Source organism: Pollicipes pollicipes, unplaced genomic scaffold (genome assembly GCF_011947565.3).
Source record: "Pollicipes pollicipes isolate AB1234 unplaced genomic scaffold, Ppol_2.1 Scaffold_4295;HRSCAF=5057_pilon_pilon_pilon, whole genome shotgun sequence".
In the NCBI taxonomy this organism is placed as follows: domain Eukaryota; kingdom Metazoa; phylum Arthropoda; class Thecostraca; order Pollicipedomorpha; family Pollicipedidae; genus Pollicipes; species Pollicipes pollicipes.
This window is the reverse complement of record NW_023596461.1, coordinates 22,886,479-22,904,559: the sequence shown is the minus strand read 5'-3', so window position 1 is coordinate 22,904,559 and position 18,081 is coordinate 22,886,479. Positions and strand designations below refer to the sequence as shown.

At 53.8% G+C, this 18,081-nt stretch overlaps 1 protein-coding gene and 1 long non-coding RNA gene across 2 annotated transcripts in view; both read left to right on the top strand.

Moving 5' to 3' along the window:
* LOC119097316 (reversion-inducing cysteine-rich protein with Kazal motifs) overlaps positions 1-14,424 on the top strand; it is a 35,456-nt gene extending 21,032 nt beyond the window's left edge. The window contains exons 9-17 of the mRNA XM_037220363.1: positions 5,973-5,989; positions 6,464-6,624; positions 7,722-7,776; positions 8,113-8,237; positions 11,476-11,698; positions 12,149-12,298; positions 12,680-12,806; positions 13,837-13,987; positions 14,302-14,424. Coding sequence (XP_037076258.1) covers positions 5,973-5,989; positions 6,464-6,624; positions 7,722-7,776; positions 8,113-8,237; positions 11,476-11,698; positions 12,149-12,298; positions 12,680-12,806; positions 13,837-13,987; positions 14,302-14,424 — 1,132 coding nt within the window. The remainder of the gene's footprint in view (positions 1-5,972; positions 5,990-6,463; positions 6,625-7,721; positions 7,777-8,112; positions 8,238-11,475; positions 11,699-12,148; positions 12,299-12,679; positions 12,807-13,836; positions 13,988-14,301) is intronic.
* A 475-nt stretch (positions 14,425-14,899) lies between these two features.
* Positions 14,900-17,653, top strand: LOC119096587 (uncharacterized). The gene is made up of 5 exons (XR_005094072.1): positions 14,900-14,933; positions 15,523-15,679; positions 15,941-16,065; positions 17,139-17,242; positions 17,490-17,653. It is a non-coding gene; the product is annotated as an uncharacterized LOC119096587 (long non-coding RNA).
* Positions 17,654-18,081: the final 428 nt, after the last annotated feature.

Sequence of the window (18,081 nt, the reverse complement as noted above, 5' to 3'; positions counted from 1 at the left end):
ACGTTCAAACAGAATTCAATTTTCTTGTCGTACAAATGGAAAAATATCTAGTACCATATCTACGTATAACTAGATGTCCATGTGGGTGTCAAATCCAGTATGAAACAACGAGCGTCCTGTCATTCCAAAAATTGTTACGGAACACCTGATATATCGTCATTGTTTCAAATGTTATCAGTAGATACATGTGTAACCCAGAGAGCAAAGTAAAACATCAAAAAATGGCTGCCGCTTTAGACGCGCTGTTCTTTACATATCGTCGGCACAAATGACGTCATTATCCGCGGTGTAGTTAATTTTGAGAGGCCAACATCTCCTGTGTACTATCACTTTGCACGCATCGATGCTTGTGTTTGATAAACGTGTGGTGACAACCTGCATGACGTACAAACAGAGCTGCGTAGGATGCTAGCGCGCCTAGTTATTTTGATGCGAACACGCGGAACATCGAGCACAAGTCTTTAAAACGTGCGTATTCCGAGAAGTTGTCTTTCCCCGCGGAGCTCCCCTCCCCTTCCTAAGAGGGGGGGGGGGGCACCGCTCCCTAAGGGGTAAGAGGTGGGCGTTGCCACATAGCCTTGGCAGCTGACAGCGCCGTCAAGCCCAATGACGATGACGACGACGAAAAGTTATCTTGCATGCTCTACACGACTGAGATTATGACGGTTACTGCATGTGCTTCGAGGAGCGCTGTGCATCACGCATGTTTATGGTACGGGTCGTGCAAAAAACCGCCCAATAACAGCTCGGGTCATTTAAAAGGCACACGAATTGTTACAAGGACTGTATCTGTTGCAGTTTCAACACTTGCAGCACGATTCCGGGGTCTTGCATGGGGCGTGCGCCGGCGCCGCTCGTGTGATTGAGATGAGACTAAGCTGTCGCCGGCGCGACCTCTCGGAGGCGCTTTATCGGTGCCAACGAGACACTGCTATAACAACAGGGACCACTGGAGGGGCTCGCCGGCCACGTTAGCGGGCTGCACGTGACTCACCCATCCTGCCACGCTGCTGAGGGGTGGTGGGGGGGGGGGGGGAGCTCCCGCTCTCCTCTCCGCCGGTGGCCCGCCAGCGACGCGTCGTGGCGACCAGGGGCGCCGCGGCCGCAGCGCGTCGCTGTTTATGAGCCGCCGGCATAACTAATGGCCGATGAGACGCTAGACACGGCATAGCTCGACATAGCCTCGGGCGAGCGACAAATAAACACGGCCAGACGAGCCGCCGTCAGTGGCGCCGATCTACGGATTGATAGAGTTGATTGGCGACCTCCGTCCAGTTCGACTCGGCTTTCTGTGGTTGATGTGTTTTATCGACAGATGTCAATGGGCCATTTACTGAATGTTGGCAGCGGTTCGGACACATGGACATTTTCCAGCTTGCGACCATTGCTAACCGAGCGGCGGTGTTTTGCCCCGACTTCGATCGTCCTGTAAAAAGCAGCCCAAAAGAACGGAGCAGCAACCTGGAGCTCTCAGAACCTTTAAATAAAACCTCTCGTGACTACTTCTTTTCAAACTGGGGGCTTAGTTCAGCCGAAGTTATGTCATATGACGCCATAAATGTGACCGGTGGTGGTGCTGTTGCCACGCGCTGTTTTACATAGCTGTCGTGCTTTACATAAAAATCATATGTGGCGCGGGGAGCAGTGTAAACACAGTCAGGGAAACAAAAGTCCGGTTGTTGCCACTTTAGGCTCAGCTCGACCACCTGTAAATGCTCGCCACCTGTGTAAAAACAGTCAGGTGAAACAAAAGTCCGATTGTTACCACATTGGCTCAGCTCGACCACCTGTGTAAACACAGTCCAGGGAAACAAAAGTCCGATTGTTACCACTTTGGCTCAGCTCGACCACCTGTGTAAACGCAGTCAGGGAAACAAAAGTCCGATTGTTACCAACTTTAGCTCAGCTCTACCATCTAGTCACTGCTGGGGATGTGCATGCACGGATGTATGTTGCTATGCTAGTTTCAAGATGTATCAGTTTAGTTTCTGTTATGCACGCGCCATTTAGGGTCAATTTTCGAGCGACGTACAAAAAGTTGACTTACAAACATCCATCACATCACATAACGAGCCAAGTGGCAATTTGACCACGAGACGTGGCATGGCTATCTGGAATCGGTAGGCTTATAAGACAGTTTTGTGGTCAGCTCAGGTGGGGTACGATTTGGCGGTCACAATATCTTCGTCCTCGTAAAAATGTCATGGCCATGGATTGTCGTCGGAATCGACAGGCTCGCAGCCATGACTAGCTGCAGGACAAGCGGCAAGGAGAAAAGCAAAATGTCTTCAGTGGCGCCGATGACATCAGGGGCCCTGGTACGAAACAGGAGGACCTTACCTTTAACAGGTTCGTGGCAGTGAGCGGGAGGTAAGATGATGAAATCACCCTCTGCCAAGCTATCTCCGAGGTAGTTCTGCACGGAATTGGTGACTGATAAAACAAGCGTAGCTTCAAATAAGCATGACGTCCGCCACCACAGAAAGGGCAATGCCAATGTTGGGCACGTTTTGCAGCCACCAAGCAACGAACATTTGAAAGCAAATGACAACTCCATTCGCGAGCGATAACAAACTAAACGGCAGCCAAAATATTGTGGAACCACTCGGATGTCATTTGCATTGCAACATTTCTTCGAAACGTATGTAAGTTTGATATCCGCTTTTCAGAAACGTGCTGCCGAAGTTATATGACTTTGTCCAACTGTTGTTCGCTAGTGTGCACAGACCTGTGCAGATACAGGGCTGAGAAGCCATCGTCCATACCGCATCGGAACACCTGCTGTTGCGCAGACATTTGTGTTTGACTCCGTGTTGTGTTGAAACATTACAAGATCTGCAATTTGCTTAGGATGGAACGTGAAATGCACCTCTTTGGAACGTCGAGAAGGCTGATGTCAGAAAGCCATCCCTGACAAGTTTGACTCGTCTGCTATTGTCCGTGGAAAGTCCCATTTTCTACCTGACTCGGGTGGTGAGCTAAAAAAAAAACATCAGCAATATATCGGTTGTTGGAGACCCAGCGTAGCTGCGACCCCGTTTATTGGAGCTTGTGTTCGGTATATTCAACTAGCGGAATTGAAACGAGCGGGGAAAGCCACGTCCGCCTGTCCAGTAGTTAGTAGAGGTAATTTTGAAATCGTATGAGCTGGAATAACCGGTGAATCGACTAAACCGAATGCAAATAAGAACCCGGCCGTCTTGTCAGCACTATCTCCGGAATCATAGGCACACAGGCGTTCTTGAAAGTTTTGGATTGCCATGCCGTCTTCGAAAACGATTGAGAGCAGCCGTTTGAGGTAGTTTTCGTTCCGTTCCATTTCCCATTAGGTTCGGCGGTATCGCTTTTACACTGTTAAGCAGTTCGACGCGATCTTTTACAGTGGGTGGTAGTAGGAGGTTTTGGAGTGGAGTGGGTAGCCTTTTTTGGGTGGTAGAAACCTTTATCAACGGGCAGCTACTTGGTCAATTATTGGTTGTAATTGCTCATTAGTGGACACCGAAAAAAATGAACAATGCGGTGCAAACAAAATTAAAAAGACCCTCTCCACAGGCCGTCCAGTTCTCAGGAAATTAAAAAGGCCAGGGATTTCTTTGGCAGATGTATATTCGGAGCTATTGATGACCTAAGGGTTCCGTCGGTCAAGATCCAATTTTGAAAGTTCTTTGGAGGCTAAGATGCTCTGAATAAACATTACAATACAGTAATTAGAATGCATAGGTCCTAACAAAATGGCAGCCAGCAGCCATGAAGGCTTAAGGGCCTCATTAGGCAGGGTATTCCGACAAACTCGGTAGTGACATTTTTACAGGATACCCTATAAGTTGAAGGTGCCCCCTCCCCAGGAGTCCCCTAGAGCTCAAAGAGACCATTTGGCGGCGGTGTTTGTAAGTCCAAGGAGAATAGCTTTGACATGGAGTTATAAAAGTTCAAGAGCCCCCTGATAGGACACACGCACGTTCAATAGATCTCTTTCGCAGGTGCCCTAAAAATATAAGTGGCCTCTGAGACAAGGAAGCTGAGAGGCAACAGACATCCCCTCTAACGGCTTCTAAAACAGTTTGCAGCCTTGAAGGCGCCTTGAAACAAGCGAACAGGAGGCGTTCTGATGATCCAAGTCTCTGTGAGTCACGCTCCATTTTGGTTAGAAAGCTCTGAAGAGCCAATGGCTGCCTTGAAAAGGGCCGCTTAACACGCAATCCGGGAGTCAAATTGACCCTACCGAAGATGTTTCCAAAGTGGTTTCTGAATAACACGGCCGCGCCACGTCATATTTTGTACAGTTGTAGACAATTGAATGGCGAATCGTTTGATACTAAAAATTTAGCTGTACCTTGTAAGGTCACTGACCTACGGCTGGTCCAAGTCAGGCCATGGAAATCGTTTAATCTGGTGCAACAACGGAGTGTTAGACGAGATCATACATCTTTGAGATACTTTCTTAGGCAGCGCAGCAATCGAATTAACAAGTTCCGTTGGCCTAAGGTTATTTCTGTAGGTCAGACGAAGGTCAAAGTCAGTCTGTTTTATTACTCCAGGGCTTGCTGTATTGGGAAGTTTTTGATGTTCATTTTGAATTTTTTGATAACAGAAACTGCATTATACATCCCCCATACATTTCTCAAAGATCGGAATAGGTCACTGACCTAAAATGACCCAGGTCAAAGCTTTGTTTTCTGGAACATGCTGCCTAGCGTAATCTTTGTCCCTTATTCAAACGCAAAACTCAAAGCAATCTTGTAGGATTTTGGTCGCCATGACCTTTGAAAAGTGGGACAGGGTCACTAACCTCAAATGATCATGTGGTCTTTTGCTTAGAAAAAATATTAAGCTTCTTGGGGAACTTTGGACACCAAACTGGAGATTGACCTTGTTTCACCCTATTTGACCCGAAGGTCATGGCTTAGGAACCTTACAATTTGATCTAAGTGACTTTACGTACAGGCCAACACACCCCGTGAATTCGGTGTCTCTAACTCTCTTAGTTCCTGAGATCCCAGGGGGTCAAATTGACCCCCCCGCCCGAGCGAAAGGTTACCAGCTGGCCACCCGGGCGCGTGTTTAAGATCCGAGAGGTTCCTTTGATTGTCCTCTTCGACACAATTCGAAGGAGTGCGATGGGTCACCTGTGACAAGGATTGCCATTCATTGACCACCCAGGAGACTCCTGGCGCCTTGGAGGCTCAAAGGCCCTTCTTTTACCACTTTTGACACTTTCATCCTTTTGAAACGCGTTGGGAAGACGGAGCATTTTGGTCCTTAGACATATGTGCGTCTCATTCAGAAGTATCAGACGCCCATTATGGTCCCTCCACCTAGCTCCGCCACTGGTGCCGGTGCGATCCGTTGATTGGTGGCCAAGGAACAGGCTGAGCGGAAAAGACCCCTGATGAGTTTTGTATGGGAAAATAATCCCGTGGCTGACGAAGTAAGTTCTAACATAACTCAAACTATTGCAGAGGTTTGTTCCAGTTCACAACGTTGACGTTTGGTCATGAGCTGCTATAGTTCAGAAGGTTCAGATGGCTTATGTGATCGGTGGATGACGTCGCGTGATATGACCGCTTTGGAAGGTTGAAATCCACCAGGATATCTATGAGATAACTGAAGCAGATTCTCATGACTGATTCTGAGCATTACGCGTATTCAAACTGTGTCTGTACCAAGATTTAACCGACATGATTCGTATCGGACGGGATGCAAAGGCCTGTGACTTGATGCTGATTCAAGTTGAGTCAGTGTGGTTTGGCTGGTAACAAGTTTCGAATTGGCTCCGATGATGAATACGGTAGAAACAAACGGATCCGAATCAAGTTGATGACCGAGACTTCTAGTGTCTATTGATTCTGCTGTCAATCTGAATCAGGTGGAGCGCGAGTCCACCCGGCTAGCCTCGCAGCTGCCGCCATCACTGATCAGTAGCCAGCTGCCGGTCGTGCGCCGGCGACACTCACGCCACCCCACGGTGACAGCGCGGCGACGTCGCGCGGTTAGCGGCGCGTCGCGGCGGGACCTTGCACCAGATAGCGACGCGCCCCGCGGCGCGAGGGCGCCGCGCCCGGCAGCGGCCATCCATCAGTGTCGGCGCCCGGTCGTCAGCACGGCGGCACGTCCCGCTGACGTCGGCCATCAGCCGCGGCGGCGGCGCGGCAGGCCGCCGTCCTGTGCTGGCCGCCGGCGGGCGATGACAGACGCCGACCCAGGCGCTGGCGGCCGGTCTTTCATATGTGGAAACCCTGTCTTTGATTGACTAAATGGCGTGTGCTTCGAGGCGTCTAGTCGCCGAATGTTAATTTTGGGGCTTTTTGCACTATTGAAGGAGGTCAGAAAATTCACATAATTGCATGCTTCACTTTCCATCGCTCTCAAAGCGGGCACCGGTTTCTCAGTGGACCCTTTCGAGTCAGCGGTAGAAGGTCTTTGTTGGTCGGGTTACAGTTTGTTGACGGTGCTCCGGTTTCAGCGGCCGTTTCCTGGTCCGGAGCAGTCTGCTGTCGGGAGGCGCTGGTGCCTCGCTGCGTCGCCACGTGCAAGCGCGCCGCTTCTGCCGCCGACCTGCGCCGCTCAGGCCACTGCCGGCCCTCGCACGAGGCAGAGCTATTCCGCTGCCTCAGCGACCGCAAGGTCGGTTTCCACTTTTGTGTTCCAGTTTCACGGAGTTCGACGACCCTATCGACGTTTTGAATATGACTACGGGTTGTCGTCCCCGATGGAGCAAGCCTGTCGTTTGTCTCAGGTTAGCGTTTTCGTTCAGGACGCCCAGTGCGTCACTCTCCCAGATAGAAACGCATTCCTGCTAGCCTCAGGCCTCTGACCAGCTGCAAGGTCTGCGCACCACCCGCAGCCCGACTTATGATCCCGTGGTCAGGTCGTGTTGTCACTGGTGCTTCACCACATAGCCCCAGTTGCTGAGGCTATACGGCGTCGCCTGCCTTTCACCCTGGCAGGAAGGGAGGGCACCTCGGGGAATCAAACCCCGTACCTCTGGTTTCCCTGACGCCCAGTGGTTAACGCAGACGCATTAACCACCACGCCACGAGCACCCCTTTTGGTCAGGTTGGTGTCGCAGCACCAACTTACTCCTCCCAGATTCGCTTTTGACTTCTTCGTGATCCATCTCCGTTCGGGACGAACGTGAGGCGGCTGAAGTTCAATGATCATTGAATGTTACGTGGCACACAGACTGTTCGCGAGCCCTGAATTCCAAAAGCAGCTCGTGATGTAGAGCAACCGCGATGCGGCAGGTGTTTTAAACCCTTTATCTTGGCAGGGTGATGGGGACTTTCTTCAGGCATGGGGATGAATAATTTTGATTATCACAAGGGCATGCCCTCTGCGTGTGTCCCTTATCCAAAATCATACTGTTACTGTACCCCTGTCGTCGGCGCATCCGTGCACCCAATGCTCTGCGCATCCGCGGCCCAGGGCAATGAAAAATAGCTGACTGAACGCTCGTCTTTGAACGAAGCAGCTGTTGTGCTGTGCCAGTGGTGCTCTCTTCCGCTGCAGTCGTCGGCCATTGGCAGTGGCCTCAATGTGTGGGCCCCTGTTGGCCTGACCTCAGTGTCCCGGACTCGGCGCAGGGCTGCGCCCAGCATCCGACGATGTATGACCAGATACACTTCCGTGGCGAGTTGGCCGGCGCTGGTGTGTTTACGCCGCGGTAGTGTGTTTATTGGTACTGCCCTGGCTGAATACAGGGCGGACACTTCTGTTTTCAGCGGGCTAAGGGCAGCAACGGGGACGGACTAGGTGAAGACGAGGACTTATCTAAAGGTGGGTGAACTGTCAGTGGCCCCCGTCCCTTTTCTTTGTCTTGATCAAATTGTAACCACCTTGTGCTTACTCTGTCGTGTGTATAGATGGATTACAACCGCTTGTGAGCCTGTACCTGGCGCACAAACTTAGCGTTGCTTCAAGGCGCTCAAGGTACCAGTCGATGCCAAGCGATGCCCGATACCACATCAGTCGCAGTTAGCTGTCCCTCCCGCCCGCCATTGGGGGTCCAGAGCCTGGACCTTCTGAGGTCTGGACTCGAGACCTCAGAAGGCCGGGGTGTGGGGTAACCTCCAGCCACACGCTCTGACCGCCGCGGCCGCGCCGTGCTGGCAGCGAAGCAGTGCTGCGCCGCCGCCGAGACCGCGCCGTGCCGCGCCGTCTGCGCAGAGTCGGAGGCGGCGTCGGCCGTCGGCCGGCCCGGGCCGTCCCAGCGCCTGCAGGGGAGCGCCTGCAGCAAGGTCAGAGGCCACCGCGCGCCAGCACCCCGCGTACTCTGGCGGCCGGGACAGCGCAGTCCGCCGCTGACTCCAGGCCACTGGTGGAAACGCTTGCCGATCCCCGCTGCCGTCCGCAGCAGGCGTTCGCTGTGCTCCTGGCGTTGGTGCGGGCGAGGCAGTGGGCTCGCTAAGACTGGCTCTCCTCACGCCTGGGTGACTGTATTGTGTATGTATATACGACGTCTGGGCGACCTTTAGTTAAATATTTGCTCGTGGTGGGCGATTTTGTGACCGGTGACGGGGTTCATCCAGCCGTTTTATCGGCCATACGAGAAGTAGCGATGTACACGCAAATTAAGAACTCCTATTTTAATTAGATCAGACTACATTGACATCGTGAGTTCAGGGTTGGTGTGCCGAGTTAGCGTCTTTCAATATACCAGGCGGTTTAAAGTTCAGAACATTTTAGAACAAACGGTAGCTACATGAACAGCATTTGACGTTTCAAGCTGTGTTTCATGGTCACAAATGATCATAAACACAGCTTGAAACGTCCAGAATTGAGATCTGTATATATATATATATATATATATATATATATATATATATATATATCAATTAGACCATGACAATCCTAGAAAGCCGTTTAACAAGACCTCTTGGTAAAGCGGGATCAAACAACAAGGGGTCAAAAACTCAACATAAGAACTCGAAGCTTTTTCTGCCAAAAACAAAGAGCTGAAGGGCTTGCTTAACTGTGTCAAGCTACATTAGCCTTACTTGAAGCGGAATATCACTGAACTGAGTTCTTCAAAGCGCGGCTCTAATGGGCTCCAAGATAACTCTCGAGTATGCACTGTGCTTCAGATTATCGCAGTGTAAACATTTAGGCAACGCAATCTAGGAAATCTTGTAATCTGGAAGAGCATTCGAGTAGCGTATATCACTAGATAACTGCATGCGAGCTTTTACGTATTGCATCCTCTGTTTGCATTACACAAATGTGACGAACATCTGGACACTGTCAATCAGCAGGGGCAATCACTGACTGGTAAGCTACGTTAGGGGAAAAATCCAACAAAGCATTTATGCTGTAGTCGCAATAAGAATAGGCCCTGGAGCGGTACCTGATATCAACAGCTTGCTGGGCGCGTCTGAAGCACATGACACTGCTTCCAGAGGCATGCTCACATGATGTCTCACGTGTTTTTATTGGTGCCGCCTGAGTCAAAATAACGATAAAAAATGTGATTAACGGCAACGCATCACCATTGTTTACTGATGTTTCTGCCGTGTTCTGGCGCTGATCAGAAGTGGAAAGTCAAACAGTTGTTAGCTCGCTGCTCCCACATGAAATCGTTTACACTGTGGGCGAGATGAAAAAGGTCCGCGTCAACGTTGCAGCCAAAAGCGATGTGTTCCACGCGTGCAGCACGCTCATCAGAACGGTTCCACGACATTGGTGCTATAACAAAAACTCCCACCCACAAAAATGCTCCATCACCCTCACTGGCAGTACTTAAACACGGCATTACTTCCGCTGGAAAGGATGCTGTACGACATTTGAGTGCCAAACGGGAAAAGACTGCTCAAAAATGTATACCAGCCGCAGCTTTTGCTGTAACTTATATGGTCTGCAAGCAGACGCAGCATTCTTTTTTCCGTCAATGCCAAGCCGTCAAGTGCAAAATGCGTGAACACGTAACATGGCTGTAGGACCAATTAGCAGATTAGAAGGGAACCCTAACTCGGTACTTCTGTGGTTTATATCTCTTGGTGCCGATACGGTGAATCCCTAACTCACTTAGTTGCGTTGTTTTGTTTTTTTGTCATGCTTGGCGTAAGATCGAATGCTATAGATTTGGTAGCGCAGTCCCAATGACGGGTTCAGTTTATGGCACTATCAGTTTTGCGGTGCAGACATGTGGTACTAGCACTGTGCATAAGTAATTGTAGTTTATGTTTTGCTATTTTTAAGTGAAAATAACGCCAAGGATTCAGTCTCATATTCCTTCGGGGACCCTGTCTACCCCTCACTGGGGATATGAAGGTGTGTTACATTATGAGCAAACGTCCTGCTTTATGTACTTGGGACAGGGTTGGTCGTTTTTACCCCGCTTAGGCCTTAAACTTGTCTTTCTCCACAACGACACTGCATTATACGCTGTTTGTTTAGTAGGAAAATACTGCATACAACTTTTTCCGTTATAGGTCCGTCGATTGCAATAATTGCAGTATCAATGGTGTATCGACAACATTCAGTGAGCACTGATTTCGGCATCCAAGTGTTTCCATGATTTTACTCCTTCCTGGGTTTTGGAGGGGGTTAACCTATGAGTGAAAGTATAGACAGGTATAATTTCTGACGCAGTGTATTGCACAGCACGAAAAATGTGTACGAGCATTGGCAGTTTCAGCAATATCACTCAAAGGCTAAGACGACAAGCTTTTCCAACTGACGTGATGACGGTATAAGCCTTTAGGTGTAAGTTTTGCATGACTTTTAAGCTTTGTCGTTTAGAACCACTGTCGTATGACACTGTTTCAAGCAAGGTAATGTTACGTCTAAGTAGTGACTGCATAAGTTTGTGTTGCGGAAGCAATGATTGGCATATGTTTTTGAAGTGTAAGTTTTGTGGTGTAACCACCGTACACTAATGCTGTGCATAAGTTTTTGCAATAAAATCGTCGCGTCTTAAGTGCCGCGTATAAATTGTCGCGCATATCGCGAAAACTCTTGGTAACTGAAGAGAAGTCGCGTACAGATAATTGCCATATGAGCTTTCGGAGAAGAAATAATAGCGGGTATGGATTTTTGAAGCATAAGTTTTGACGCGTAGCTCTTTATGAATACATATGGGCAGTAGAAGTATGTTGCAAATGAGTAAAGTCTGAAGACATTTTTACGATTGATATAATGTCGCGAAGAGGCAACGCCGAAGGAGGTTTTGCAGAAGAGGTAATGCCGCGTAGAACTAATGCTGTAGCACCCCTGCCGGTAGGAACTTTTGCCTTACCACTAATATTGCGACAGCTATCCGAACCCAATGTTCAGACGACGCATGTCATGTAGGTATCCCTACCAGTTTGCTAGATGCTAAAGTGTCCCCGTCACCTTCGACCTTCGACCTTCGATCATCCACAGCCATCGAGCCAACCAGTGTGTACATACGTGCCTCGAAGAGCCTCAATCTGCCCTGGCTGTCCTGGCCCTCACAGATCGTTATCCATCCGACTGCGGCCGGCCTCCTCCCCGCAGGATAAAGCGTTCCGATCGTGCGTGGGCGTTGAGCCGCCGGCGCCGGCGCGGCCGCTCTACCGGCTGGAGCTGCTCTGCTGCTCCCTGGCGGACACGGCCCCGTGCCGCCGACTCTGCAGAGACGCCTACAGCCTCGGCTGGCACCTGCAGGGACCGAGCTTCGAGCTCGAGTGCCTCAGCAGCGAATACGGCGAGCCTCGCCTACGCCGCTGCGTCAGAGACGGTACGCTGCTGGCGTTGGTCTGGACGAGACTGGGCTGCGGGTGTGAAAACCCCGTGTGCGAGGTGTCAGAGGTAAGAGGTTGTGGTCACGGCGCTGAAGTGGACTGGCGTAAGGATCCCTTCTCAGGCCCGCTTCGTCATACGGTAGGTGGACCATTCCTGTCCGGAGGGCATTGGGAAGTGTGCGTCGATGTTACCATTGGAACACATAGGTAACCCGGCAATCCCTCCTAGCGGTATGCATGCCTTCGCGGCTGCCACCTCTTCCCTTATCGTTCTGAGAACTCTGTGATTTTTGTTTGTCCGTATCAATGTCTGGCATGCTTTGTTTGACTGGTAGCGAGCACTCGTGCATATCTACCTTCGTTCGCACCCGCATCACTCAGCCGCTACAACTCATGCAAATCTCCCGAGCATGCACTGTACGTCTTAGACGGCTTGTTCTCCGCAGCGGAGGTGCCCTGCCAGCCCAACTCGGGCCGACTACGTTTCTGTCGCGACTTCACGGCCAGCAGCACGGGCCTGTACCGTCATTGGGACCAGGAGTCCGACGACAAAGCCAAAATGCAGTACATTGAGTGGATGCGGTCGGGAAAATTTGGTGAGATGTAGCTGTACGAGACAGTGGCGACATGGTGGCGATTACATGTACTCTCCTCTCCTCCGTGTGCCGCTCAGCCAATCGCAGCTCGGACTGAGCCGTTCTCTCAGGCCGTCACACAAGTTAATTTCACGGGATACCCACCTTCCCCGCGTTATTGCCACTGAGCTTGCGTCCCAGGATGTTCCCTCTCCCCCGTCGCTGCCACCGAGCTCGTGTCCCGGGATGCCCACCCTCCCCGTCTCTGCCGCCGAGCTGGCGTCGCGTGGTACCCACCCTCCCCGTCCCTGCCGCCGAGCTCGCGTCGCGTCGTCATCACTGACCACCACCAGACGAGTCCGGTCTGCTGTGACCGACCTCTGCGCTGCCGGCGTCCCTCAGGCGTGCCGTTCCGGAACCTGTCCATCGTGACGACGGGCCAGTGTCGGGCGGAGCTGCGGCGGCTGGCCTGCTTCCTGCAGCTGCAGCCGTGCCGGGCGGAGGACCATTCGGTGGGCGACGTCTGCAGGTGAGCTGGACGGCCGACCGTCGGCGCTGGGGTCACCGGTCGGCCCCTCTTCGGCCAGCGACGCGCTGCAGCTCCCCGGAGCACTGCTGGCGGCTGTCTGGTGATGTCCCGGAGCACTGCTGGCGGCTGTCTGATGATGTCCCGGAGCACTGCTGGCTGTCTGGTCTGATGATGTCCCGGAGCACTGCTGGCGGCTGTCTGATGATGTCCCGGAGCACTGCTGGCGGCTGTCTGATGATGTCCCGGAGCACTTCTGGCGGCTGTCTGATGATGTCCCGGAGCACTGCTGGCTGTCCGGTCTGGTGATGCCCCGGAGTACTGCTGCTGGCTGTCTGGTCTGGTGACTCCCCGGAGCACTGCTGGCGGCTGTCTGGTCTGGTGACTCCCCGGAGCACTGCTGGCGGCTGTCTGGTCTGGTGACTCCCCGGAGCACTGCTGGCGGCTGTCTGGTCTGGTGACTCCCCGGAGCACTGCTGCTGGCTGTCTGGTCTGGTGACTCCCCGGAGCACTGCTGCTGGCTGTCTGGTCTGGTGACTCCGCGGAGCACTGCTTCTTGCTGTCTGGTCTGGTGACTCCCCGGAGCACTGCTGGCGGCTGTCTGATGATGTCCGGAAGCACTGCTGGCTATCTGATCTGGTGATGCCTCGGAGCACTGCTGCTGGCTGTCTGGTCTGGTGAATCCCCGGAGCACTGCTGGCGGCTGTCTGGTCTGGTGACTGTGGAATGCTGCAGGCCTGGCAGGCTGTGCTGCAGTGGAGACATTTTCGATAGCGTGGTACCCGTTGGTGAAAAAAACCGTGTTTTTCTTCTGCCTTTAGACGACTCCACCACCCATATGGGAAGGGAGCGCGGAGTTTCGAATAGTACAATGAATATCTCATAATATAACTGTGCTGATGTTTTATCTGGCCCTAAACCAGTGTCGAGCAGCGTGATCCCGTGGCGCACTTTGTACGTTTCGGCATATAATTTGCATCATTATCTCCTGATTATGTCAAGTCCGAGGTGTCCACCCCCGGCATGACTTCAGGTCGGACTGTATGCGCCTGTCGGAGCGCTGCCTGACGCCATCCAGTGGCGGCGTGGTGGACATTGCCGCCTTCTGTTCGCTTATGGCCCAACCGGACCCTGACTGCGTCCGCATGCCACCGCCAGAGGCGCTCTCGTCGGTACACTACCAGGTGAGTGCCCTGTTGACCCGGACTGTGTGTGTATGCTATGATGTGGCTTCAAGTGCAACATAGCAAACAGGTGCCATGTGATAAAACAGCCATTTTTGGGAGGCTTTTGAGCGACACATAACATATTTGAACATGGTGTTTTCGGGTATTTAGGGGTCGTATGTCTGCTTTAAAAAAGTTCAACACATGTCGCTGCTGTCGCAAGCAAAGTGGAACAAAAGACTGGCTGCGATAATTTCGCCGTGTATTCCGGCCAAAATATTGATGGTACCTCACCGAGGTGTGCCGTGTGTGATGCGCTACTATTCCTGCAGACCAGCAGTCCGTGTCTGCCGTCGCCGTGCGGACCCGGCGAGGTTTGCAGGGTCGGCCACCAGAACCAATCCAGGCGTGTCTGCCGACCAGGTGCGGCTTCAGGCCACTGGAGGGCCGCATAGGCTCGCAATAGCTTCATATTCACCGGTCTTTGACTGCCTCGTAGTCAACAGCACGCAGCTAAGTCGCCATGAGTCTTTGCGGAAGAAACCAAAAATAATCATGCTGAGAGCATAGTACCTTCCAGTTGCTTTGCTGAAATTTTCCGTTACGAAATACCGTTTTGATTCGTGATGAATGCAGTGATTTAAATACAAAGGCACACAAAAAATCGAAGCAAAGAGCGTAATAGTCTTCATGTTCTGGTAACCTGTGGAAGATCAGCATTTGAAATAGCTACTCCATCGGAATACACTCAGATCAGATGACATGTTTCAATTTCACACAGGCTGTCGGCTGAGTTCTGTCACCGACCGGATGGCGCCTGTCGGATCTGCCGTGCTCTTGCCATCTGTCGGGGAAAGCAACAAGCTCTCGCTGCTCATGTGCACACCAGGGGGAGAGCTGGTGAAGTGCAGAAGCATTACAATACCGCGGAGCCTCTCGTGTATTTCACTCGGGAGGCAAATCAGTAAGTATTCGAACGTGGAGGCCACACCTCTTTGCAACCCAGCCCGGAAATGCTGTCCTGGTTCATGCGATGCTAGCAGAAATCCCGATAGACGCTATGTTTGGGTAGACCGTCAGCCTCTGCGAGTTGTGTGACAGTGTGCGCAGTATGCTAAGCACAGTACGTCATCGTCCTACCGGACCTATCTGAACGCCCGGTGGCCCCCTGGCCACTCTACAAACACAGCTCCGCTCTTAAAATATGGCATCAGATGTACGCCTGCGGCGGCGTCAGACCTGCTTGCTCCGGTTCCACCATGACGGGTCGGTGGTCTAGTTGTTCCAGGGCGCCGCTGACCCCGGCGGGCTGACCCCGGCTGGCTAACCCGCTGACCCCGGCCGCTGACCCTGGTGGAATGACCCCGACTGGCCGACCCCGGCCGGCTGACTCGCTGACCCCGGCGGGCTGACCCCAGCGGGCTGACCCCAGCTGGTGATCCGCTGACCCGGCGGGCTAACCCGCTGACCCCGGCCGCTTACCCTGGTGGACTGACCCCGGCTGGCCGACCCCGGCCGGCTGACCCGCTGACACTGGCCGGCTGACCCGGCAGGCTCCGGGACCGTGGAGCAGCACGGCTGCCAGAGCTGCGTGTGCGTGGACGGCGAGCTCGTGTGTCGAACGGCCGCCGAGTGCGCCAAAGCCGTGCGGCCCCTCGCGCGCCGCTCCGGGCCGCGTGTGCCCACCTGTCTGCGGCTGCAGAACCACAGGTCAGCTGGCAGCTCCCGTCAGTGGGTCATCACCTTTCAGGTCTACGGTGCGCACGCTTTCAACACGCAGAGTAGGAATGGCATTAGCCGCGCTCTCTCGTTAAGCACGCTTGAACTGCCGCTTGTTCTTATGGTAGTCTGAACCAGAGCTTTTTTCCGAGCTGCGGCGGTCCATACCAGAACTTTTGTACGGATTAAAGTTGGAAAGCTTCCGGTGATTGCAAAAACATGCCTAGCGTACATCCTGCGGTGGTTTCACAGATGCTCCAAGCCGCTGCTGCGGTATGACCCGTGCGAGGTACATCCATGCCAGAGCGGGTACCGGTGCGAGCCGCATCCGGAGCTCTGCGTGGACAGCCTCCAGCCATGCGCCGAGCACACCTGCGGTGAGGCGGCTCGCTGGCGGTAGTACTGTGCCCGCCCCTGGCCCGCCCGCTGACTGTAGCACTGTGCCCTCCTCTGGTCCACTCGCTGGCGGTAGTACTGTGTCCGCCCCTGGCCCGCCCGCTGACGGTAGCACTGTGCCCTCCTCTGGCCCGCCCGCTGACTGTAGCACTGTGTCCGTCCCTGGCCCGCCCGCTGACGGTAGCACTGTGCCCTCCTCTGGCCCGCCCGCTGACGGTAGCACTGTGCCCTCCTCTGGCCCGCCCGCTGACGGTAGCACTGTGCCCTCCTCTGGCCCGCCCGCTGACGGTAGCACTGTGCCCTCCTCTGGCCCGCCCGCTGACGGTAGCACTGTGCCCTCCTCTGGCCCACTCGCTGGCGCTAGCACTGTGCCCGCCTCTGGCCCACTCGCTGGCGGTGGTGCTTCGCCCGCCTCTGGCCCGCTCGCTGGCGGTGGTGCTGTGCCCTCCCCTGGTCCACTCGCTGGCGCTAGCACTGTGCCCGCCTCTGGCCCACTCGCTGGCGGTGGTGCTTCGCCCGCCTCTGGCCCGCTCGCTGGCGGTGGTGCTGTGCCCGCGTCTGGTCCACTCGCTGGCGCTAGCACTGTACCCTCCTCTGGCCCACTCGCTGGCGGTGGTGCTGTGCCCGCTTCTGGCCCGCTCGCTGGCGGTAGTGCTGTGCCCGCCTCTTGTCCATTCGCCAGCGTGCCCGGCTGGCGTCGCATCCACCGGCTTCGCTGATGAAGATATGACTCAAGGATTCGCGATGGGCCAATCATAATAGATGGTTTACTGTGTGTTAATTTATGCAATGTTTTAGCACACAATATATTGATGTTGTTATGGTAACTGTAGTATTTGTCCGATGTTTTTTTGCGTAATGTATTGATATCACTGTAATCATGCACAGCAATTGTTCCAATCCACAGCCTTACCAAAGACTCTCGACTTAAGATCTCTTCAACATAGCTTGCCGGCATCTGCCGTGCAGGCCTTGGATTTTATGACACTCGCTGACAAATGGGCAGCTGGCAGCTGGTCGCTTATGCATTGTGTGACGAGGCGCCGTGCTTCAGTGCCGGAGACATCGGATGCCATAGCTGACGCTGTATCAGCGTGCGAGCAATCCGTGGCCCCACTGAATTCCGTCGAGGAAAGTACATGGCGCCAACCCTACGTGGTAAGAACGAATAGCTGTTGATGATATCTGCAAGCTGTACACGATTCAAGTAGCCTCGCACTGATGATGCTACCTGTGTTCGAAAACAGATGTCCATTTTCCCGCAGCGAGACGTGGAATATTGTCATGAACACAACAGCTTCGTAATAAACGCTTTAGCCTCCATGGCAACCTGAAGCATGCGATGCAGTACTGAGCGGCACTGCCCGAAGCGGCACTTTAGTCTCCTTTCCTCTCCGCCCGGCAGGCTTGCCCGGTGGCTGCGGACAGGTGTGAAGTCCCCGGCGCCCACTGCACTACCTCACCCGACTGCCAATCGCTAAACGCCAACTGCAGTCACGCGGCGCCGCCCTGCGGCCGCTCGCTGAGGCTGTATTTCAGCGGCCGCCGCTTGGCGGCGCTGGGCGCGCGGCTGCCGGCGCGGGCAGCGCTGGCGCTGCGCCACCTAGTGGGCACGATGGAGTGTGTGCTGACCGGTCGGCTGGAAGCGCCACGCCAGCTGATAGTGACGGTGACGCCAGAGCGCGCGGCGGCGGCGCGCGCCTGCCACCTCGAGGCCGACAAACTGCGCGCGTGGCTGGCGTCCGGCAGCCCAGTGGCGGCCGCCGAGCCCAGCCTATGGCCTGTGATGCACGCCGAGCTGGCACCGGAGCCAGGCCGAGGGCGGGCTCCGGCCGGGGCGCCGCGGAGCCTGCTGCTCCTGTGCCTCACCGTGGGAGCCGTGCGGATCCTGTGATACAAATGTAGCCCGATGGAATGCTATTTATTCAATACAAGTGTTTGTAGACGTTTCTCGGTTACAGCCGGTCACAGATGAGCTTCTGATGAGGGGCCTTCTG